The 26,240-nt window shown below is 38.6% G+C and overlaps 1 protein-coding gene across 1 annotated transcript in view; it reads left to right on the plus strand.

The window, feature by feature from the left end:
• Positions 1-439: 439 nt before the first annotated feature.
• Positions 440-26,240, plus strand: part of LOC125770362 (feline leukemia virus subgroup C receptor-related protein 2) — a 39,821-nt gene continuing 14,020 nt past the window's right edge. Inside the window, exons 1-5 of the mRNA XM_049439852.1 lie at positions 440-1,980; positions 11,558-12,766; positions 13,338-13,452; positions 16,125-16,227; positions 18,698-18,922. Coding sequence (XP_049295809.1) covers positions 12,625-12,766; positions 13,338-13,452; positions 16,125-16,227; positions 18,698-18,922 — 585 coding nt within the window. The 5' untranslated portion in view covers positions 440-1,980; positions 11,558-12,624. The remainder of the gene's footprint in view (positions 1,981-11,557; positions 12,767-13,337; positions 13,453-16,124; positions 16,228-18,697; positions 18,923-26,240) is intronic.

Here is a 26,240-nt window from a genome sequence, read left to right on the forward strand (position 1 = left end):
AACAACGGTGAGTCAGTTTCGATGATCAACACATCAGCGGCATTTGTGATAGCACGAGAGATACGCTAGAAAGTGAGAGGGTAGAAAAGTATTAGCTGCGCATGGTCCAAAATTGTGGAGCAAGACAACAACTTCAGCATCATGATACCAGCAGAATCCATCCGGTGTTTCTACGGGCACGGGCAGCATCACGATGCACATTTCGGTGCAGTTATTTTTACGTTTAAACAAAGTGTTTTACAGTTTCCATGATACGGTTTCTTCGCTGATTGTTAAAAACGAAAGGTGTATCGCGTATTGCATACCGCACAGGCGGTTAAGGTGAACCGGTCACTACTCGTGATTCAGTTACCATTCTTCTCACGCACTTTCTAGCTCACCGTAGTGAGAAACCCTTCGTTTTTGGGGTGAAGCTGTGAAGCCAAACCGCCTAAAGCAGTGCAAAGCTTTTTCGTCTCTCGCGCAGGTGTTTTGTTGCTGTACCAAAAGTGACGTGACCATGGCAATGGAGAATTCCAACCCATGGCCATCATCAACATGCAGTGAGTTGAGTGTGGTATATGTTCGCACGCGGTGAGATGAGTATGTGAGCAAGATGATACGCGATGCCGTTTTAGAACAAAACCACTCGGTATCGATTCGGATGAGGTATGATAAGAACGAATCACATACCAAACGAAGCCAGCATTCGACTGTATGCCTTCGTTCAGTTCGGTTTAGCAAAGCAGCAAAAGCATCGTACCAAAAAACCAGCAGAAAGTTTCTCGTTTCGCGGGCAAGTGTAGTTGCGGGATATTTCTATCCCGAAACGATTCATCCAAGCAACCGGTTCGCCAAAAGTCTATCGAAAGCGGTTTGCGAGCGCGTGTGCGACATTCGCTACCAAACGGTCAACCGGTGTGCACGTGCTTTGTGTTCGTGTATCGGATCGCTTTCAAAACGGGTCCACCTTGTGGAACTCGGTTTTTCTGTTTCAACTGACCTATCCCCTATCTGTCTGCCCGTCTGTCTGTGCTATTAAACCGTCTTTATTGTGCTGTGTGTGTGTTCACGAGCGGTCTCACTCTTATGGTTTGCTTGCAATAAAGTTGCAATCGTCGGCCACTTGTCAAAGCAACGTGCAACGCACTTTCGCTGGATGTGTTTGTTCTTTTAATACTATTTACTACAGTAAACAGTCAGAGCTTTCAATTCCAAAGTGAAAATACACACACTGTAGTTCTCGAAGTGACAAATAGTGAAGTGTTTAGATGAGTATCATCACTGGTGCTAGTGAACAAAATTGGTTGTGTTTTTTTTAAATTTTTTAATAAAGTTTAGTTAAAGTGAATGCGTGACTGTTGCTTAAGTTTTATTGTCGCTATTGTTACTCAATTTAAAAAAAAGTTGAAAATAAAAAACGCACACACACACACTTTCACGACCTTGCTAACCGAACAGCGATAGTGGTGTATTGTGGATGAGCATTGTCTACCGTTCAGTACGATCGCTGTACAAGCACTCTGGGGCCGATTATTCCTCTTTACGCACTCATCATCTAAACCACCGACAGCCACTCGACTAGTGGACGGTTACGGCTGATAAGCACAATATCGGAATCGAATGATTCCGCAACAATTTCCCGTCAGCTGAGCGCGTACTTCGATCCCTCGCCATCCGCTCTTCGCAAGGCTGCTGATACTGATTAGGGCGCGACTATTGCAACCCGCCCTCGGGGGAAGGGGTTCAAGTACTGGGCCCTTCGTACGTACCAGCCGTGATCGTACGAACGTGCGGAAGTTAAGCGTGTGGTTTTGCAGTGTGCGTGTGTTTAAAGGGCTACTTAGGCCACGCGATCGTAAGGTTAAAGGCACGCAAAGAAAAACAAATAAACAAAGGCCCACCGTTTTTGCAGGTAGTGACCTGTGGTTCACCCGTGTGACTGCCGTTGGTTTGGTTGTGTGTGGCGATATTGGTGACAATTCCAGCGATTCTTAAAATGTAAGTTTTGTGAAGTAAACAGGAAATTTATGTCAATTTTTGTAGTTGTAAAGGTAGTCCAAGAATTGGATTATTTTCTATTCCAGGTTGTAATATTTATTCACCACTAATATCAATTTGGTAAAATTTCTAGATTTTAATTATTTTGCAATACAATCTAATTATTTGATAAAAATTTATAATGTCAACCATCTGCAACAGATTTTTATCATAACAACCTATCTAAATCTATCTAGCATTTTTAAAATTTAGTTTATTTCTTTCTAATTCATCTTAAATTATATAATTTAATATAAACCGCCTATTTCCTTCATTGCCGGATCAACACTAATTTTTAATTTCCTACACTTTTCATAAGCAAGTTTGATGATCTGTCTATAAAACAATAATCAAGGTTGAATGCAAATATCGTACTACAAAACAAAAAACGTGGACTTTTGTTCTTAATCACTTGCTTGAGTAAGGTCGGTTAAACTTTGCAGCCATGGCTTAGTGTTTTCGACTGTACTAGGATCACTTCGCACTAACACGCACACAGTTAATAGTAAATGCGCTTAACAGCAGATGTGTGAAAGCGATGCTTGAAGGTAGGTCGTCTGTTTAGGGGGGATTTTTTTTGTACAGCACTTGAATAAATAACGAGCATGATGATATCAGGCTGATATTGAGCGGTTGATATACACTTATTAGACAGTAATAAAACTGTGACAGCTTTCAGCGTATTTCACATCCACATCCATAAAATCGAATCAGCTGTTCGAGTGCAAAGTATCGTTCAACCCTTCGGTGTGTAGTGGGCGGTTTAAGTGCGTTACTGCATTGATGATAAAAGTCCGGATAATTTTGTAGTTTGCAGTCAAGCGGCTACTATCAAACCCATTTCGCTCATCTTCAGCCCACAGGCAAAACTACCGGATACTTACAAATTGCTATATTGGCGTAATGCAATCACAGCTGAAAACAATTTAAAATCACAATCTCACAATCTGTGTGTCGTCGGGCATACTGTACCCCCGGGTTACAAACAGGTTCTCTGTGTGACTTCCCACAAAACTTCCCCTCCATTTTTTCCTTGTTGTTTAGTCAAATCATGCCGATCATGAACGGGTCATGAATCACTTAGAGAGACGAGCACCGCAAAGTTTGTGGTCGTACAAACAACGATTTAATAGGTAAAATGGGCGAGTCTTGCGACGTTTGTCTAACGCATTAGGAACGATTTTTAAATTAAATAAAAGGTTTGGTTTGCTTATGCAGAAGGCAGTGAAAAAGAAGACTTTGTTACTGGTGTACTAAAATTAGGAAAAAACACAGTACTTCTAGTTATTGCTAGCTATCTTTAATTAAATAATAATTGCAATTAAATAACATGTGCAATTAATTAATGCATTAGATGTTGCCCTTGGAATTCATTAAAACCGGAACATTCCACATCCAAGGCTGCGCCTGTGTTTGATCTCTCAATCCTGATGCTATCGTATAACCGCAAGATTGCGTAACGATACGACACCGTATACGTCTCTCCACTCCACACAAAATGATACAAAATAATGGAAAAAATGGCATCATTGCAAAAACACTCTTACCAATGTGACTTGTGTGCCGTCTCCTGCAACAAACCATAATCGATCTTTAAACGTGACAATGTACGTGACATCGTGGTTTTGATGGGGTGTTACGGTTCTACCGCTAATGGCAAAACCTTGAAGAGCGATCAAATAATCGATTTGCTTTTAGGTAAAAATAAATCTGCCCCTTTTGCAACAGTTTGCTATCGAGTGGAAAATGATTTAGCCGACGGTAAAACAAAAAGGAAATTATTATGCCTGCAAAATATTGTTGCAATAAAGGCACAATTTGTTACTAATCAATCGCTGCAACTTTGATGCGTGCGTTAGTGCATTTGCATGCAAATGTCAATCAATGGTGACATTTGCTAAATAGCTCATGTACATGTATGTCACTGTAGAACAGGTCTATTACAGATTGCTTGAATTACCGACAATCATTTATCCAGTTGAGCCCAGTCCAACTTCTAATGGTTTAGAAATGCAACAATTTATTCGGCTTTCGGAAGCTTTAGCGTGGAGGAAGCTTTTAAATAAGAATTAAGATAACATCACAGTTTAAATGAAACAGCCGAAGGAAAACATGCAAACCGTAGCAATTTCTAATGCGAACGTTTCTAGCTTCGTTTGGTATAATCTCTAAACATTGCTCCAAACACTGCTCCTTACACCGTGCTCCAGCACATATCCACACACCTCCACATCCTCCACCTAATGTGACCGACAAACAAACAAACCACGACCAATTGGTTTCAATTCTCTGGATTACGTACAGCTCCAGATAATCGGCGTACCGTAATCAGACCAGTTTATGGTGTGCTCTCCGATTACGATGCCGCTCCAGTCTCCTACTCTCCTTGTCTGCTGGTGGGAATTTGACTTTCCCATGGGGGGAACCTCTACAACGCCAACAACACAAAACCATCAAGGTCTAGGTGAAACAATTTCGAAACTTACCACTTTTGTTTCCATCCCTACTCCATCGGGGTGGTTGGACAAATTTCTTCACCTGAACTCGAGACAATTTTCCGTCGCCCTAATGCCATTTTATAGCCTCAACTGTGCGAAACTTTAAATCATCCAATAAAGGTGCCGTGTTCTTTTATTGCCAGTGTTTAATTTACGATTACAGAAATTTTTGGCACAATTTATCTTATGCCCAACACATCCGGCATCGGTACCGCGGTACGGTATGGAAGGATCGTTTTCTTTGCCCAAGGTACGAGTAAAAGTAATTACTCTGACTTAGGCCGGAATGACAAAATTGGAAAAAAGTAAGAAAAATGGCTGACGAATTCTCCATTAACTACGACGACTTTCATTCATCATTCGAGCAAACAACAAAAATTCCGATATACCTACTGGTTGTACCTACCATTCCTGTTTCGGGCAGGACGAAAGTTTATAATGAAAAATAGCCTTAAATCAATAATTTGAGCCGTTTACGCCGCGCTCAGCGGGCGTGGATATTATCCATCAAGGTAGCGCCGTTTTTCTTTCAAGCTTTTTTGTGCTTTTTGTCTTGAGCTTTTGTGATATGTTTTTTTCCTTCTTGTTGTATGTTTTGTTGTGGGCAAGCGGTGATAAATTACAAATTGCAAATTATTTCTTCGTCCACTCGGTTGACATCATTCCAAATGTGGCCATTATTTTGTTGGATTATATTTACACACCGCCGGTAATTTGGTGGTAAACGGTAAACGTGATCCTGCTGACAGGTTTTGTAGTGATGTTTTATGTACAAGCTTGCTTGCGAAGCCCCGTTGTCAGGACATTGTTCCGTCAGCTAAAGTTTAATCTAAATTTTTTTTTGTGATAAAATTGAGGAAGTACATCGAAATGAAATCTTTACGGCAATATTCTATATCCGTTTTGGTTATCCATCCATCACTGTCGTGCACGATTGTTAGAAGTTTTTTAAAGCTAAGCTTTTGTTTTTGTATTTTAAAGGTGAATAAACAAACGAAACTAAGGATAAACGGCACAGCAAACAAAAACAAGGTATGTTATTAATTCCCGCTGGACGAAACGATTCGCGAACGACCGTTAGTGTTGGCATTTTTACGACAGACTTCCATCGGTGTGCCATCATTTGCGAAACCATTTGTGCCGAACTGTCAGTCTCAGTGCTTTCCATTGTTGATGTGTACCATCAAACCCCTCAAATAAGGTAGTAGAAGCTCGTAAACGGAACGATTTCCCTGACAAGTGGACCAGCTAAAGGTGACGCTTCGTTATAATAAACTTTGTCTCGACGCCATATTTTGGAATCCTTCATTGCTACGGACAGGATATGAATCGGCGGAGAGTTACCATTGTTTTTCTATTTTCCGTTTTATTGGTTGCATTTCCCCCCCGTCGTAGCAAGTTGTGGCATTGTTGTGGCAGGGTGGAAAAGTTAAAAGATGATAGAGTTTAAACTTTGACACAACCCATAATCAGTGTCATTCAAGTTTCACGTTTCCTTTAGGAAATACACCATTAACAACAGGATGATTATAAACTTCGTTTGAATGGCGGCAGAACAATAATTTCACAACTTTGTCTGTGGTAAACAAACTTAATTTATTCAACACTTCCTTTCATTGCTGTTCATTAAAGATTTGATGATATAAAGTATACTTTAATATGCATCAAATTATTCAATTTCTGATTTCGGTTGTTAAATGATTTTTCTATTCCTTTTTTATGCTTGTTTCGGATGGTTTTTTCATTTTTTTCCAAGTTTTTTCATTTTGCTATTTTATTTATTTAAAACTCATGATTGCGGCTTTGGCCGTACTTTTCCTTATTTTGTTATTTGGTTTTATTTATTTCGTCCCTTTTTACACGTTGTTTTAGAGACAATAAAACATTAACATTACTTTTTGATGTGTTTTACATCGATTTTCGAATGACTTTAGGTTCGATTTCCATCCCTCATCTGAATGCTAAATCAGATAAATGAATATTTTCACAAAGAGGATATATCATAACGTAATTTATCGACTTACAACATTTCCGATCCCGAATTCCTTTGAACTTTGTTAATATCCTGCACTAAAAAAATTCGTAATGTAAACGAACTTAATTAAAATGGCTACATCAAAGGAATTCGATTGTAAGGATTGCAACAGTACAGTAAGCAAACAAATGATGCACTTCAAATGAAGGTACGATTGCAATTTGGCATTAATGTAATACACTTCCTTGTTTATGTTTTCCCGTCCATTTTCTTTCTGCTTACTCGTAGCGAGGCGATAGACTTTACGCTTTGTAAAGCCGTGTTTGCATTTTCCGGTACATTAAAATAAGGACAAAACATTTTGAAGCGCCCAAGAAATGAGAAGGAGAATTTGAATTTTCCACCTTTCTGTCTGACGTCAGCAAAAGATACATTTGAAGTACACTGCTTGGTATGCAAATATTTGAAAATACCGCAAAATTTTGTGTGTGTTTTTCTATTCTTTTCTTGCGTATTTTGGTATTGTGAAACGGCTGTGCCTATTATTTTCTGCATCACATAAAACCGCGATTGAAAACATGCTCATGCATAAATCAAACGAAGGGGAGTTTTGTTTTATTTAATGTTCCCCTCGAAGGGAGGGTGCTGATGTTGAATGAGATATTTTTAATAACTGCTTTTAAAAATATTCTTTTACAATTTTAAACAATGTAAATTTTGTGAAAACATCAAACGAGAAGATATGTAACGGAAATTGTTTAGTTTGTAAGATGTTTGCGTCATTCCTATTGCTGATCTTATCATCATTATATTTCCATTTTAATAATAAATGCAAGGTATTGAAAAACATTGTAATAAAGTCTTTGTTTCAAGATCAACTTTTAAGCGAGAGTTAAAATGAAACAAATAAAAGTTCCCTATCCTCAGTTCGCACAAGCTTGAGTGTAAATAAATCTTACTGTAAAGGCCTGTTCCGCAAGTAAACCGAGTGCCTCCATCGATCGGTTGGTCGGTAAGTTACACAGCAAACGTGTAGTGGAATGAAAAATGGAATGTAATTCGTTCTACTCTTTCCCATTTCCTGTGGGACAGTGGAAACTTGTTTTGCGAGCTTGATTGCTTTGTAGAGAGTTTTCCGTTTACTTTCTCTGTATTTGTCGATCATTTCTCATCCGATGTCTTGTATTTTCTTGCCATTGCGTTAACGATGGAACGAGAAACTGGAGGACATACTCGTGGGAAATAAATATTGTGCTGTTAGAAGTGATTTGAACCTAGATGATTATAATTAAGCCCAGGAAGCGAACAATCGTAATTTTGTCTGTTGGTTAAGAACTGTAATCGATTTTCTTTTGTGTTTATTGTTATATTAATGGTGGAATCTTTTGATTATTGTTTGATTTGAATTAATTTATAATGTCGTAACACAATTAAAAGAGATTTATTTGTTAAACATTAATTCAAATGAAACTTCCCACATGATATTATTTAGCAAACGAAAACGATAATACTTATGTACCTATAAAAGAAATTTCACATTTTTAATGCTCCATTGTACAAAGATTATCTCAAATCTCATCAAAAGATGCAAACACGAGGGAGAAAAACTACCAAACAGTAGAAAGAATCCTTCGATCATCCGTCCACTGGAGCTTTTTGCTACTCTCTGGTTGATATCGAAAGAGAAGGCAAACCGCGACCGAAGATCAAAAGCAATTTTGTGAAGGATTTTTCAACTCCACTCACCCCACAAGGGTAGTTAAGGTTTGGGGTAGAAAGAATAATCACGAAGTAGCTATTCAAACAGTCAACCAAAGTGAAGAAGATACACCGTCCGGAAGACAGCATCGTTTGGTGGTTGTTTTCTATGGAAGCACAAGGACGACTTGCGGTTCAGTGCGTTGGTTTTCAAGTTCGTATAAACTATGTCAAGGGAATGTGGTGCGAGCGATCTTGCTTTCCTTTCAAGTTTGCTCCAGCCTTAAAGTTTCTTATAGCGCGATTTGTATCCCAAAAGTTATCAAAACGGCACACCATCGAATGCAATACGGGAAGCGCTTGCGGTTTTTTTTTCTGGAACGATATCACAAGTGAAAGAAGTGAGCGGAATTTGATGCGGAAATGAACAATAACAGAACACAAATCATTCCAAGACTTTCCCGATTAATCTAATCTCGTTATGGAGGGAAAGAAAAATGTTTGCAAAGCCCAATTAGAATGTGAATGAAAATGACATGATTTCGGCAATGAGTTGCACGTGATGAAAGAGAACGATTATTTTTATGATAATTTTCCTACCGTTTATGCTAAATTACTTACTAAATTACAACATTTTGTTTCCTGATTTTCTGTTTAAATAATATGTTATTCAGAAAACATTTTGTTGCCCAATCAAAAGGCACTTTCACTCGGTGTTGGCTGCAAATTTGAACATGCGAAACATGACACTAACGATTGTACTATTTGCTAAGCGTTCTACATTGAATAAGACGATAAATAGCACTCAGCAAGTGTTTTCGTGCAGGGGAAAAATTGCATTCTCAAGAAAGGAATGTTGAAGTAAGAATGTGATAGTGAGGAAGGTGGGAAGAACTAATTTGAAAATAACTAATGTTATTTTTGTGGGGTCTTAAGTGATGTTTTCGTTGTTGGGGATTAGTGTCATCCACCGTCGCCGATTTCAACTATTTTTGTTGGCAATTGACCAAATTTTTCTTTGTTATGGCAAATTTTTGCTATAATCCGCATTTTACTTTTGGAAAGAAATTGCTTAAGAAAGGCATTTAAATTGTTCTTCATTTTTATAAAAGTATATTTTTAAACATATTTTAATGGAATCCAAATTTTAGTTATATTATTTTAGCACATTTAAAATAGTTTATTGTGTATTAAAATCACTTGACAACCCCTGAAATATTTAATAGTCTTTAAAAATACAATTTTACCGAAACAATTGCATACCTTAAGGCGTTGTACACATTGTGCTATTTAATTGTCAAATGAAATCTATTATCCAGGAATAAAGAGATTGAATTGATAATATCATTTAATGAATCCATTGTCAACGGAGGGTGCACAGCTATTTGCTATCGTGCAGCTGGCAATGGTGGAGCTGAACGGCTTTGGCATGCAATGCGTGCCATAAAACTCCGTTGATTATTGTTTCAGCTCTAAGCCTTACAAACGTTTATTTCGTCACGGTATGGCAGGGAATTTACCCAGCAAAATAAACTATGAAATAAATTGTGTGCTTTAAAAGAAAAACGATCCACGAGTTTTCCTATCAGACTCCCATCTAATGGACATTGTCGCGTTTTTAATGAAATTGTTTGCAAAAAGGGCTGCATCTGGTGTAGAATAAACGTTCTCTTATCATCCTGTTGTCGACTTGCAGATGCTTTCGCTGGTGATTAGATTGTGCCGCGTACGTTTGATTGTGTTCTATAAACGCTTAATTGGTAGGGTAACTCCTGTCGGTGTCTTGAAAGTGAATCTAGTCATGTGAAACAGCCCCTCAGCAGGTGTTTCTTAACAGATCGTTGATTCATTTACAAATCAACGGATTTAAATTCACTTTGCAAAACAATTAAAATCAAAATATATTTTGTTTCTTCCAATCTTCCGTGAATAACTATGCAAAGAAAACGCCTCATCCTTATGTTCGTGAGTATTTTTCTTTCCCGCGAAACAGTTTCATACTTCGCATCTGTTTGTTGTGGCTCTCAGCTGAAAAAGCGAATACAAACGATCTTGAAAACTGTTGACTCTTCAGCTTCCGAGTGGCCGACGAAAAGTGGGCAAGCAAACAAAAGAAGCACCAAAAAGATACTTTTGCTTCCCAAAATCGAAACTTGAATCCGGCATTTCGGCAGCTCGGAAAAGTTGCTAAAGGAAAGAGCATACTTATTTGATTTAAAATTGAAAAACTTTCACTTCGTTGGCCACACGTTAATGTCTTTGGTGTAAAAACCGTCTTCTAATAATAGTTCCCGTTCGCTCATGCTGTTTAGTGGTGTGTTTGAGAGCTTTTCTTCGGAAAAAATGTCCCACAAAACACACAGCTGTTGACAGCACTGAAGGAAAATGAAAAGTGATGGCAGTTTTATTATACTTTTTTGCGAGAGAAATAAAAAAAAAATAACGCATAAAGTATCTTGTTAGCATCTTTCCTAGGGTGTTCTTATCATTGTAAAGAATGCACTCATCGTAATTATGACACCGTTGCATCGTCTTGTCACGGAAATTGGCTCGCGTCCGTGCAGTAATCAAGTTACGACCCATCATCGGTGAACGTGAGCAACCATCGCTAACACCATCATTTTCTTTTCGTAAACGGATCACGTGGTAGCAATTGCACTACCATTGGGACACGTGCCACAATTGTTCAAATTACAGCGACACTAATGGTCGCCGCACCGGCAGTTCCGTGTTTCGCGCACTTTTTCTGTGTTGCTGAAATATTAGCCTTTTCTTCCCATTTTCGGAGACACACAAATTGCTCCACAGTCATTGTAGCAGGACAATCTAAAAATTAAAGTATCCGTTTACGAGTGCGGATGGGTTTTTGTGATAATGGAAACAACCCTGACAGCGTTACGTGTTCGTGGAAAATGGAACAAAGTTTGTTTCCGGATTTTCCAAGGATTTTTCTCCTACACCGCAAGGATAATGTTGCTTTGTGTTGAGAGTAACTTTTGGGGGTTTAAAAAAGCGTGGAAATGTATTGCAAGGATCTTAGTGATGAAATGATAATCGTTTTTGGTCTTCCTTATGTAATTACTATATTTATTTATTTGTTTGTTGTATAAAAAATAATTTTATTGTACTTACTGAGAATTATGATGTAACAATTACTTAACCTCAAATTAATAGTATAATATGAAGACATATTTATCCAGACACAGATAACACTGCATTTACTTTATTCGTGCATCTTGGAGATGTTTCAGATTATGACTTTACAGCTAGTTATTTTTGTAGTTAATAATTTACCAATTTACATTTTCCTATCATACATGAACCTTTAATAAAACTAGGTTTTTTGTTTTTCTCTTTTTTCCTACAGACATCGAATCATCCTCTTCAGCATTCGCTTCGCTACAAGTCATCGTTACCCCACCCTTGAAAATCCCCGTGAACCACCGAAACAGCAAATCCATTAGCGTACGTGCGCCATTCTCTCCTGGGTCATCTTGGGGAAAATGCAACGAGCGCTTTCCATCGAATCGAAACCACTACATCGCCCGGAGTGCACTTTCCCAAAATAGATTTTGCTCTACCTTTCGCTACCGTGTGATGCCGAGCGCATTACCAGGATTAGCATACGCCGTACAACGCTTATGCTCTTAAGCGAACGCTCACACGGCTCGAACGTACAACAAATGCTCACCTAACGAGGTGTAGAAACTGCATCAAACGGGGCAAACAAATCAATAGGTTTGTTTCATTATTAATAAGCCGGGTTTTTCGTAAGCGTAGGCTTCCCTTCGCACGCCGGTTGCTGTATGGGCTGTAAGTTGAATGTGGAGCGATCGCACACGTATCACCAGAAGCGAAAATATCAAGAGGCGTGAAAATTATATCCCCACACCGGGTATGGATCGATAAGGCTGAGAAAGATATTGATTTGCAGGAGACATTTATAGCCAATGAATGAGTCCGTTGATATAGGGGGCGGAAAAATAGCAAACGGAATCGCACGAGTTCAAATGAAAAGCGTTACAACTGTCGCCTGAAGCGCTGCGCAATATAAAAGCACACTCTTTACAAAACGTCCCACTGCACGTTGAATGTGGGACGAAGAGGAAGAGTGAACATTTTTATAACGAAATGTAACATGACAATAAATCCAGTACCTTACTACTACTTTTAATATTGCTCTTGCAAACTCTTTACTGCGGGAAGCGGCTTCCCAACACCGCAACGAGTGTGCCGCGATCACGAACTGGCAGTTTATAAAACAAGCTCAACGAACGCAGCGTATGGCGTACAGTTAAACTTATCCACCAAAAGCGGAGAGGAGACGAAAAAAAAACGTACCAAAGTTCAGCGAAAGCTTAGCGGAAGAAAAAAAGTTTTGATAAGTAGAAAAGTCATCACCATCGTGATTGTACACCGACCATCCACATCGAAATGGATCTGAAGCATTCCAATGTGCCGGAAGTGACGGTCGTAGCAGATGCGTACATGCCCGGCAGCAAGTCGTCGGATTTGATCAAACCACCGGCAACGAATGGATCGAATGCGACACTCGACAAACCAGCCCTGCCAGCAGGTAAGACGCATCATTCTCTCTTTTTTCTTCCATTTTCACCTGTTTATTGTTAATGTGGTTAAGTGATACCATTGGCAACAATACAAACGATGTGAGGAGTATATATTGATTGCTAATGAAAACCTTGTCAAAGTGTGATAGGATCGGAGAGTTTTTAATTACATATTTTTATTACTTAAACTTATTATCCGAATTTTAAAATTTAAAATTTTCCTCTTTATTCATATCACCAATTCAAACTTATGAAAATGTTTTATTTTGAAGCGCCTTAAATTATGCAATTTGATGTACAAAACTAGTTTTTCAACTGACAAAGAGGACTGACATCAAGGTACTAAAACAAAACACAAAACTAAACTATAAACGTAAAAACAAAAAAAAGCTTTAAAAAGCAGCTCTAATTGATTAAAAGACCCATTGAGCTTTAAAATCTGCCCCAAAGCCAAACACTACAATCTGTATCATTCTGTTACACTCGCAATGCTTCATAACCGTACGTCAGCAGATCGTTAAACTAATGTTTTCTTTATTTCCTTTTTTCTTACGTTTTTCTCCAAACACCATACGCCAGGTGAGTTCCGGGTGTACAAACGGCGCTGGATAGTGCTGGCCATCTTCGTGATGTATTCCGCCTCGAATGCACTGCAGTGGATCCAGTACAGTATCATCGCAAATATCGTACAGCGGTAAGTTAAAACGGACTTTTACACGAGTGAGAACGTCATAGAACGAAGCCAATATCCATCGTGCTGCCTATCGTTCGTACCTATTTTGACCTTTAAACTATCTTCCCGCCATTGTACGTTATCCTTATACGAAGAGTTACGAGATGGTGTGCAGGCAGCATCCTACTTGAGGGAGAGTTTTTTTTCGTCTTCATTTTTTTCTTCACTCTAAATTCTATCGCTCGACGATGCTTAAGGTTTATCCATTTCCGCAGGGACGCTTTTCTTCTTTTTAACGTACACCGTACCAGGCGTCTACATCAGGGAAAGCTTGTGTGACCCTATGGGGAATTTGTCTTTTTCTGTTGCACTGCTTTTTTACGGCAGTGTGGAAAAAGGATGGAAGATTATATTGTTTACCTTTGCGCTTACAGAACGAGAGGTTGATCTTTTCTTTATAATTTTTTTTTTCGTTACTCCTATATTCGGCGGAGGCACGTTTCTAACCGTGGAATGGAGAAAAGCAATCACGACCACGCGGTGAAACTGCTGATCGCGTTCCGTTCCAGAATATAAGGGGAAAATATATACAGTAAACAAAACAACACTCGAAAAAACGAAGAAAAAAAACAAAATCGTTCTACAATCTGATAATGTCCATGAAATGGCGAAGGTATCCTCAGGGAAAGCCAGTGTCCCATGATGGGGTTCGATTGCATTGATCAACCGACACATCTCCTTGGTGTTATCTTAAGATGTGTGTGAGTTTTTTTATATGTACACAGGAAAGCAAAGGACAGCCATACAGTTTGGTGTTTGGTCGCGCTTGAAAACGATAAGCCTTACAAACGTGCGAAGGAATTTTAAATAAAGCTTCACCGTTGTGCAAGCAAACGATTGAAAAGGAGAAAAAAAAGAAAAGAAAAAAAGCGAGCAAATTCTTCCATATAAAACCGATGAGATTGCCGTACCGAGCCAAATCGGTAGTGAAATTTCACCTTTTCCCCTGATGAAGGTATACGATGCCCTCTTTGTGTTGGGTGTGAACTATTTCTTTTCAGGATGTTGGATCAGTTTTTCAGTTCGTATGGAGCAAAAGAAAGAAAGAAACAAAAATTTGGAAGTGAAAACCGTTTTAGCTTTTCGACCCGCCCATACCAGAGAATGAGAAGAATAACATTTACACACGAATTAGGAAATGTTTGGAGTTGGTGGCGGGTTGGGACGCAAATAGTTTGCACGTGTTGCCGGAAGCGTAAGAAATGGAAATAAACATATCAGAAAGGTGGTATCAGGGTGAAAAGAAGCATGTGAAAGGACAAGAAAAAAAAGAGTGTTGAAGGAACAATTCCAGCTTCTCGTTTAATAGATTTGCTCGAAATAAGACAAACACCATAAGGTGACGGAAAGGAAACAATGAATAGGAATCGTTTATCATATCGTTTCGTAGAGAATGTTTTACCTATTTTTGTTAGGATAACAATAGGATGCATGTATATACATTTTATGTAGTACAATACCAGAAAATATTAAAAAAAAATTTTTAATGAAAATGTAATATGTTTTAAAGCATTGAATTCACTACCATTGAAGCATCTTAATTGAATCAAGGTAACAACAAATGCTAAATTTAAAAATATTTTTATTTCAAAATCGGAATATATTGTTCTAATTATGTTTTTATTTGTAAACCGATAATTAACACTGCTAAACTTAAGCTTTCATTTCATGAAACTAGTTTTAAAACTCCTCTTTATGCGCTGCATGTAATTAATTCATCGAATACAAGCTCCTTTCGCGAAATTGAATCGTATTTAGCAAATCTATTCCCGGAATCGGAAACCGGAAAGGTCAGCACTGGTCAGGCAATAACTTTCACACAAATGCCAATAAATAGGCGCTCGGTTTCCTATCGATGAAATTATACACTCTCCACGGCATAGTCCCTTTAGCCAACGGTAACAGTAAGGTCACTATCGCACACATTAAACGATCCTATTTTGCCCCTCGTTTTGGGACAGAAATGTTATCATCGGATCGGGTGGTCGAGTAAAGTTATGATCCCGCGCTATGTTTACCATGTCCCAGACCAGGAGGACACGATTGTGCACACACACTACACATCACAGATACTCGATTTATGAAGCAATTTTCCACCGGATCAACCAGTCCAATCGAAGCTGGAGCAATCGATTCGATTAACATTCCCGGACTACTTCAGTTAACTCGATTGCCATCCTCTGTGACCCTTTTATAAATTAAATTAAAGGCTGCCAATCTGTTCGCCGTTCAGTTTTCGCTTTACTTCCGTGAAGAATGCTATTACTGGACGTACCAAAACCGGCTGGACGCTATGTAAAGGAGATCGATTTGTTCTCCCTTGTTGACCTTTGACAATCGTACCGCAGCGGTGTGGCTTTTAATTAAAAGTCCATAATCCCATCCTTTACCTCTCGAAACTTCAAACACGACCACCACACCGTGACGTACAGTAAGTAATTACTAATGTCGGCTTTTCTTTTTCATTACATGCTGTCGGTCTGTGTGTGTCGGTCCGTAACCAACCGAACCAAAATCGTCAAACAAAAAACCACAATCATGGTTCATGGACACGTTCGTCAACGGTGCCGGCATAACGCACTGTCCCGGATCGCAAATGGACCGCAACGGTACGAAACTGTCCTGGCCAACAGATATTACAACATCACCAGCACCTGGGTCGACTGGACGTCGATGATTTTCATGATCCTGTACATTCCGCTCATCTTTCCGGCCAGCTGGATTTTGGATAAATTGGTAAGTTTCGAGTACCGCCGGTTACGATGCAATTGCTCCAATGAAGGGTGCTTCTGAATATTTCATGTGGCGGGAATGTTACACGAAGCGTTTCAAATGGTTTTAGACCGTTTTTTGTTAGCTGTGTATGCAAATAGATTTAAATTGCATGGTGTTAGTTGTGATGCAGGTGTATGAGGTACGCAAAAAAACAACTTCAATTTGTTTGAAAGATACGCATAAGCGCAAACCGAGATAGGAAAAAGGTTTATTAGCGAAAGGTCCTCATGCTCGGCTGTGCGTTACATTTCCGCGAAATCAATTATGGAACGCAAGTTCTGGAACATAGGCATTCGAGGGAGAAAATTACAACTTTTGCATTCTATCGGACTTTATTGGAATGGGGGCTGTTGATGAGAAAATTCCCGATAGCCAATAACATGGGTTTTCAATTAGTAGTTTTATGCACAATATTGATCAGCTTGTAAACCGAGGTGGTGAGCGATTTTAATAAAACTAAAATTGTTTAGCTTTTTATCCATTAATCATCGATAAGTACCATTATTTAGTTGAAGTATTTAAAAATATTGATACGAATAGGGTGTCATGGGACTTGGCCATTTTCTTTCTGGTTCATATTTTTTCGTTACCATCTTTTTTAATAATATCATATTTGTTAAATTAATTATATTTTTAATTTTTTTTTGCTATTGTGAAAAGCTTTTTTTTTTTTTTGCTCGGTTAGAACGGCCTGGCCGTATCAAGACTTATTTTACCACGTCGCAGGATAGTCAGTCCATGCTACGGGGGGACGGTCCGGATGGGATTTGAACCCGGTCCCTGCCGTGTGGACTGGCGCCGTTTTTCACATGCACCACCGGGCCGCCCCGAATTGTGAAAAGCTACTGTGTAGGAAAATGTAGGAAAAAGTTATTATTACAATTAACAAATAACAAAATATTTTAAGAATTCGAAAAACAAAATACATTGAGTTTTGCCCTTCACAAATTATATTTAAATTGTTGAATAAGTCAAATGATGCCATAAATCTCCAAGTAACATTCAAAGATGGCGTAGCACTATAAAAAGTCGTATTAAACTTTGTTTTAAAAAAAATGTTCCAAAAAAAATGTTGAAAAAAAATTATGCTTAAATCAGTAAAATATGAAGACGTAAAAATTGCTTTCCAATGAAATTTAGCAACGATCGCATCTGTCCCAGTTGTGCTAGACAACTTCAACCAACGACACACGCACACATTGTCCAGGAACGAGAAGAAGTGCCATTTTCCTGAAACCGTATCAATATCACGCACATGTACCGATGCTTCCGCAAAATTGTAGCTTATCTGCCGGAAAATGTCGAATGCAAATAAATGCACACCATACTGTGAACATTCTGTTACAACCAGCTAGCAATAGTAGCATGCTGCAGGGAAAAGCTACTCGTTTGTGGATTAGAGAACTCTAACTTACCTCGGCCTGTCTGGCACGCCTGTCACCGCGCACTGCCGGCCGGAAAATGTTTCCTCATTTATTTTAATGAGATAAAATCTGTCTTTTACTCCCTGTATTTGTGCCGCCCCAACAAACCAACTTACCCAGCGTTCGCGTCCTGAAGAATGGAAGAGCGATGCAAAAGTTATTTGTCCCAAACGGCCCCTGTAAGTTGGGTTTTTTTTACACTTTGGTTTTGAACAAGTGTGGTTACTATTGAAATGCTTCTGAATGGACAGTATTGTACTGCAGTGGAGGGAAAATTGTAAGTGAATCAGTACAATTTTTTTTCCTTTATGCAAGCGAAGCACATTGGCAAGGTCAATATGCTTCCCACAGAAGTGCAAGTTGTGGAAAAAAATTTCCCGTCAAGCATTTTTCATTGCAGCTGTTGTTAGAATATGAATTTATACGCACAAGGGGTGAATATGTAGGGTCTGCTTTTGATTTATTGTTGGTATGTTGATTTAAAGTTAGTTAGTTAGTTTTAAATAAGTAAAAAATTATTAATATTCTAATGTTTTAATAAATTATTTTGCTTCAACTTTTATGCGAAATGATCAGACATAAAACACATACAATCTTGAATCAAATAGTTAGATAGTACAAGACACAAGACTAATATAAATATTTTAATAATTAACATAAATATATTAAAATTAAAAAAAATAATACAAATGATACAAAAATAATTATGTTCTAAAAATTGTTCTGCAAATAAGTTAAACATTGTACATACAATTATTTGAAAAAGTCCACATATCGATCGTAAATTCCCATAGTGTTTCAACTCTACCAACGTCACCAGAATCATTATAATTGTAACTTAGTAAATCCTTCCCTCTCCTATTTCCATCCGTACCGCAGACACTTCCAACTGTTAGAATGTGAGCAAGATTCCCTACAGAAATGAAAACGACACAGCAGTCTCGACACCATTTGGTTCCATAGTTCATTAAATCATGCTCCTGTTTTTCTATCTTCCCCATCGCCAGGGACTTCGAATTGCTGCCATTAGCGGTGTGCTGGGTACGTGCCTCGGTGCATGGGTCAAGTGTTTCTCCATCAGCCCGGACCTGTTCTGGGTGGGCTTTGTGGGCCAGTCAATTGTGGCCGCCTCACAGGTGTTCATCCTATCGCTTCCGGCCAAGGTAGCGGCTGTCTGGTTCGGACCGGATCAAGTCTCATCGGCTTGCAGTATCGGTGTGTTCGGTAATCAGGTAAGTGGTGATTACTCTCCAACATTGTAAATGTTTGTTGCATTTTCCTTATTGCTCGACGGGTTCGTTAGAAAATTAAATGAAACTTTGAAGAGCAAGCCATCAGTGTGATCCATTCCAATATTGTTCCTGGGTGGAAAAACTTTTCGTATAAGCTTTTATATTAATTCGGTGGAGAATTTTCTTCTAATAGGCATAAAACTTATTTTGTCACAGTTCGATGCAACCGACTGCACATGTACTCTTCCGTGGCCGGCACCCTTGCCACCTTCAACAGACTCTGTCCCAGTGTCATTAGTACAGCCAACATAAAAATATGTCCCCATGGTTGTCAGCTTTACTTGCATCCCAAAAGTTGGTAAAATGATAATCTCTTCCACGCACGGCAGCACAACTGAACCGAACGAACCGAAGATAAATCTTTTGCGAAAGACTGAAGAAATAGTCTTTGGCACTTTACCACCAGGATAAGCCCCAAACCCAACTGAGGCGCCACGCGAAACTTTTTGTCGAAACACTGCATGTAAGGAGGTTGCGCTGTTGTTCGTTGAGCTGTGTTGAGTGGAATATAGGCAACACAAAAAAAGAACTGTTTCGCCTCAATTTTCCCACAAAATAGACCACTTTGAGTGTGCTTTCGGGTGCTTTGGATCCTTTGGGTGCTATGAGCGCTACACATTTCGCGCCGTTCGAAATGCAATGAAGCTGTCGAAGGCGTTACGGCGATCTTCACAGTCCTTGCATGGGTGTGAAAAGCAATTATCCACCATTCAGCTTTCTATCAGGAAAAAAAAGAAACGCGAGGCACGAAAATGTATGTACGTTTTGCGAAAAGCTTGCATAAACTTTGTCTCGCTTTGTTCCCCTCTCACAGCGCTATGTGTGAGAATGTGCAGGAACGTGTGGCTGTGGTGGAAGTTTCCAAAAAGGAAAATAATAATAAAAAGTTTATCCGGAACGCAATTTTCAGTGACAATAAAAACAAAAAAGCTGGATAGCACGGGTTTTCTACAATAGATGGAGAAAAATTTAGCAAAACATACATTTGTGTGGAAATGGCGAACGGCAAATGGTGACACAGACAATATGAAAGACAATTAAATGCAGCTGTGGTGGTTTTGTTTTGTGGTGCGCACATGGAATATCTTTAAAACTGTGCTTGGAAATGGGGTTGGAATATTTGTTGCTGATGTATGAAACAAATTTTCTAAGAAAGTATTTAAAATGTGTTCATGAAATTTAATTGATTGAACTAACCAACATTCCTTTTTTAATTCAAATAGAACGACCAAACTGGAATGCCGAATTGTAAGCTTTTTTATTTTTCTATTCCATTTATTAAAAACTATATCATACTGGAAAACACATATAAAAACCATGCCTAAAAACAACCAAACATAACAAAAAAGCTGCATTGATTTTCGGGGAAACATAATTGCATTTCAATGAACAGCAACTAAAATGGAACGAAGCAAACAAGAACCGTAGCAATTAAAATGCTTTTACTCGTGGGTTTACCATTCTTTTTTTTCCTTTTTTAGTTCATTAAAACAATGCACAAAGTGTAAAGAGGCACCATAACATAATTAGCATTCATTTTAATGCACTCTCTCAAAGTTTTTTTTTATTTTGCTGTTGGTTTCTCTACCATTTGAGGTGGATAGAAAAGATAGAAAGCTCTTCTTCATTAGCTATTCATAAAACTTTTTTTTTGTTCCTCTGTTATATTTCAATTGTGTTGTTTCGTAAGACTATAAATCACCAACAGTCCAGCAATGCATTACATTCTTATTGATGCAATAAATAAATTATCCTTCCGCATCGTGTGCCGGCTGCATCGATAATTTATCTTCCAGATGTTTCCAGTCACGCCGGACGGATGAGCCGCCGTGGATCAATTTGCTTGTTTCTAATTATTTTTCATTCACTGTTCTGATTTCTCTTCGTTCAGTTCAGTTGCCTTCCTCATCATCATTATCATCGTCATCATTTTCTTCGTGTCCCAAAAATACCATTTCCTTCGATTCGATAGTAAAACGATGAAAAATCGGTTGTTCAATCGAGTGAAAATGCTATCAGAACTGACGGGTCGTGGCGGGATTGAAAGGAAAATTACGTTGCAGGAAAATTCACGTCTGCCTTGTTATTTTTCACTGACTTTTCCTACTCGAAGGTTTAATGGTATGGGAGTAGAAAACTTTCATTCTTTCCGTAGTCTATCATCGATCCCTTGTGTGAGGTTATTTTCTTTCCCACAGCTATCATCCTTGCTTGGCGAAGCCAATCAGCCCCGTGATGGAGATGGTGAAGAAAATGGGAAGGCATTTCGCCTCTGACCCAACGATGGTTGATTGCTGTCGGTGGGATGGAATGGTACGAAGGGGAGAGATAGAGAGAGCAAAAAATATCTTAAAACAGGTCCCAGAAGCAAAGGAACAGAGCCGTTGGAAAGTTGTTGATCACAAGTTCAACATGAGAGATGCTTCATTTTCATTATCTACTCCTTTACGCTACCACAGCGTTGAACAATGGAAGGTGCTGAAAAAGAACTACAAACGATTTAGTTTCTGATTTGAGTGATGTACTAGTGTAGCGGAAGTAGTACAACAGCAAATATTTCGGAGAAGCATAAATGCGGGGAATGGTTAATCACTCTACTTTACGAGCGAAACGAACGAAGTGTAAACGAGCAAAAAAAAGTGCTAAGTATAAGCCGTACTTCTAAGCGATGAGAACATAGTTCCAGGAACTTTCTATGGCACAGAGGATGATGATGAACATTATTCAACAAATTGGACGTATAATGATCATCATATCGTAAAGTAGGTCTAGAGTTCTTAATAGTTCAATGGGGATGCTTGTTTTCCCGAAGTGTCTTAAAGTGGATGAGGGTTTACATCTACCATCATCAAAATAACGTGGAGAACGAGATGATTGTTAAACTGTTTGCTTTTTCAATTTTGCCTTATTAAAAGTGAATGTAAGTCCAGGCCGTTCTTTATGAATAAAAAAAAAGTGAATGTAAGTCGATTTTATATCATTCATACTGTAAGTGTAGTGTACTGTAAGTGTTGTGTAGTGAGATCACGAAAAAAATCAATGTACTAATTTCGAATTTTCCATTTTCATTATTGACTTCGCCATCTATAGCCAAGTTATGAAAACAAATCTTTGGGCGGACAAAAGTGTTCAAATTAAATTTGAAGCAAATGAGAATGCTGTGAAACGAGGCCATTTTGGATTCTACTGGATATACAGAATTGGAACCTAGCGCACTTGTTGAACAACTTGTTCAACCGCACATGTTGATGCATAGACGTTACTCATAAGTTGATGAACAAGTTGATGTACTGACGGGTTTTGATAAGAACTGATTCCATGATATTAATTCGAACACCAACCAGCAGGGTCATGCTGAGCTTCAATTTGTAATATGAGGCTTTATTAAAGTAATAAAATGGACAGCTAGACATTAAGATAACACTTCTTAGTAGCGTCTTACCACGTTACTACATGCTTAACAATTGTCGCGTTTGCGAACACGACAAAAGTAGCTCAATTTTCCAAAATAATTTTGCGATTCTGGCGCGACTTCAAGGTTGTTTAACTTTTCTCGTGCAAGCTTTCCCGTTAGAGAGAAAATAATCTTGAATTAAAATAAATCAATGAATTATGCTTGAATTCAACATTGTTGAAGCAAGTTCAACACACCAGTAATAAATTCATTAACAATGCAGCAATTATTTGAGTGAAAAGAAACTTATTTCAACACATTTGCATTAAAATACATCAATCTATAAATTATGCTAAATTTCCCAAAAAAAAGCATATGCTATAGCCTTAGGAGATTATAAAATTTATAGATTTTTTTAGCTTTTTTGTATTTTTTTATTATTTTTTTATTTAAGGCATTATTTCAGTGAAAAGAAACTTATTTCAACAAACTCGCATTAAAATACATCAATTTATAAATGTTGCTAAATTTCCCAACAAAAAAAGCTAAGGCTAAGACCTTAGAAGATGGGCAAATTTATAGAATTTATTGGATAATATTTACATTCACAATAATTCACATAATTAAAGGCACTCGATTTTTTCAAACTTTACAATATTTAATGACACTCAACCGATCTAATTTTTGAATTTATGTTTGTTTACCTTATTATTGCCAACAAAATCGAGCTTTCCTGGATGTTGTTGACAGCTTCACTTACATGCAAAAGATTAATATGAAACTGTTCGTCTTTTTGCCTGTCGGGTTTCGCCAAAAACCCATGACAACAGCACCATAGTTTTCTGGTTTTCTTCCGATGTGTGATTAAGTCAGCTAAAAGCTAATCTTCTGTCACTAATAAAACCTCCATGCCCCTATTAACGCTACCAAAACAAACACCACACAAAAGTTCATTAAAGCCGATTCGCCACTCTGACCACATACTTTCATAATCTTCTTCGATCGCGATTTAGATTGCGTACATCTCGCGGGAATGTGGTAGGATAGCAAACCCTTAAAGGAAACCGAGTCACATACAGAACTAGAAGCGACTCGTCTAGCATGGGTAGAAAAATCATACCACCACATCAACGCCAGCAGTGTTTGTTTCCTGCAGACGAATTATGACTGTCGCTTACGGTACCAAGAAGCAACCGAGCTAACGTACGGGCGTGATTTAACGTTACCGCGAAGAAGCATAATCAAGATGCGGAAGCGGCTTTTATGCTAATTTGATGATCCTACAATTCTCATCCATCCATCCCATAGATGATGCGGGGGCACAAAAGGTAGAAAAATCCGTACCAAATTCGAGATATTCGTGGCTAACGTCTGTACCAAGAAATCCGCACTCGTCGTAGCCCGTTTTTCCACGAATGCAAACGCCGGCCTAGGAATGGTTTCGGTACCGTAATCGATTTGCAGCGTGAAAATTGAATTTCATTTGCACGTGCTTCGGGAAAGAAAATTGGTTTTCTGCACTGCTTGAGCATGTGTTTTAAGCGTGGTAAGAGTTGATGCTCTTGGTTTTAGGCTCTTGGGGAAAGAGCCGAAGCTTGCTTTTCATTCTATTCTTTCAACACAAACACAATTCTATTTAAAAAGCTGGAATATATTTTGCGTTTTAAAAGTCGAACTGATGCTCTCTAAACTCTATTCGTTTTGTCTTGGTGTGGCACAATTGAATATAAAATTGCTTCATTATTTGTTCAATTGAACACAATGCCATTAACAATGACACCTTAGTATTTGTGTGATAAAACAGGAAGATTTATTCAATTTAAAAACCATTCTAATCAAGGAAAACAATGCTTCATTCTACTTTCCATGAAGGTTTAGGTGGCTGAAACTTCGTGTTGATTGTGTTTGTAGTATTTACCTTCGGAGAACTTTAAATAATTAAAGTAAAATGAATACTTGTTGAAAGATATTTATTAAATTTGCTCACAAAATTATGTTTGGTATACATTACTATGGTATACATTTTTAATGTGTTTTCTTTATTGTAAGCAGATGTAATGTGAAAAAATTAAAACAGAAAAAATATCACTTTACTCACATTGTCTGACTCTGATTTGACATGTGGCATTGTTCGCCACTTTTAACTCCATTACAATAATTATTCAACTGAATAAATTGCTCCCCAAAGAGTGACTATACTATCCCGAAAGGAGAAACACATCTTCCTTACTTCTCATACATTAATTTTCTCACCATTTCCGTACACTAATAAACTGTCCGCATAATGAAGCACGCGAGTAACATACGTTAACACTAGGAAAATCTTCCATCCCTGTACACAACACTCGCACACTAATTAAGCCCCACTCGTGGGTGTTACGATGAAGGCTGAATGGCCAAGAGTATCCAAAAGCCGCCCGATTTGCTGCCAAGGTCGAACAGTTTTGGTACTTTCGGTGCTGACGATTTACCATGAGAAACCAATCAGCGTCATCTCCAGGCAGCACAGCTGTACGGATGAGCAAATCATGATCCTTGTTTACGCCATACGCGCGTTCGCCGCAAGTGTACGACGAGCATAATAAGCACGGCATAAGCAATAAGTGTGTGTGTGCGGGCCACGTATCACCTTTGAGCAGCTTTAGACAGGATTTTGTAGAGGGATATTCAGATTCAATAAGCATATTATGAGTGTGATAGAGGAGAAGGATGGAGGGAAAAACTGATTTATCGCTGTTGATTGCTGGTTGCTTCTGACACGCTGCACGCTGGGTGGGTGCTATGCTTAGCAAAGGAGCAATCGAATCAGAGAAAACAGTTTAGCTAAGCAGCAAGCATCATCTAAATGCGTGTGCAACAAATGCTTTACCATCAACCAGGCGCCTCCATCACGGAGGATCGTCGGTATGCGTCAGCGTTATTTCTTCAATGAAATGCCAATCATGGCATATCAATACAGCTCTAGAGCTTTAGAAAAGCGAACTGATTAGCTGGTGCGAAAATGTGTCGTTTTCAAGTGCTTGTAACGTGTTTAACGAAATATTATCCTTTAGGTGTTTTGTGTGGGAGATGACGTTAATACTAAATAATAAATAATGCCTTTCATGAAACAATATTGACAACTAACTGTGCTGCACTCACATCCATCATATTGCCATTCCGCAGTATAATAAAATTACAAAAAAATTCATCACTCTATGTAGAAAATGTGCTTCATAAAACGTTTCACTTCCGCTCAGGCAGAAAGTGTTTCAGATAAGCCTAGGGCCCATAAATAATGCCCATTTTTCCCTTACGTTTGTTTGTTACACGTTTGCCTTCGTTTGTTTTTGATAAATGTAGCGGAATCGAACAATTGAGCGTAAAGAAAGAAATACGCCCCAATCGTACCGTTGTTCAACGTGCCAGAGTCGACAGATTCTGCGTTATATGCTCGCGGCTAGAGAGCTTTCCATCCTTACATCCACCGTCCGACCGACGTTATACAGTGGATGTGAATGTTTCGATAATGGGAGATTATTTTCCTGGTTTTTTGCTTCATGCTGCTGTTTTCTTCGTCATGCGTAAAAATTGCTTACATCCTCTAGACCGTTTGAGTGGGTGCGTATGTGTGGTCGTGAAGATCACAAGTACTGCTCCGTATCGCTTTGAGGCAACAGCGATGTCGGAAAATGGGAACCCACTTAAGCAGATTATCGATACAAGTGTGGTCCCGAGGACGGGTACTTTGCTGATCGTGATGGTTGAGGAAGTTGCGGTATAAGTTGACATCATCCATTCATGGATGTGTCTGCGTTCGATAGCTCACCATTCACCGCTGATGATGATTATAATGATGAACTAAAGCAAGAATACTATTATGCT

The sequence above is a fragment of the Anopheles funestus genome, chromosome 3RL (assembly GCF_943734845.2).
Source record: "Anopheles funestus chromosome 3RL, idAnoFuneDA-416_04, whole genome shotgun sequence".
Taxonomy (NCBI): Eukaryota; Metazoa; Arthropoda; class Insecta; order Diptera; family Culicidae; genus Anopheles; species Anopheles funestus.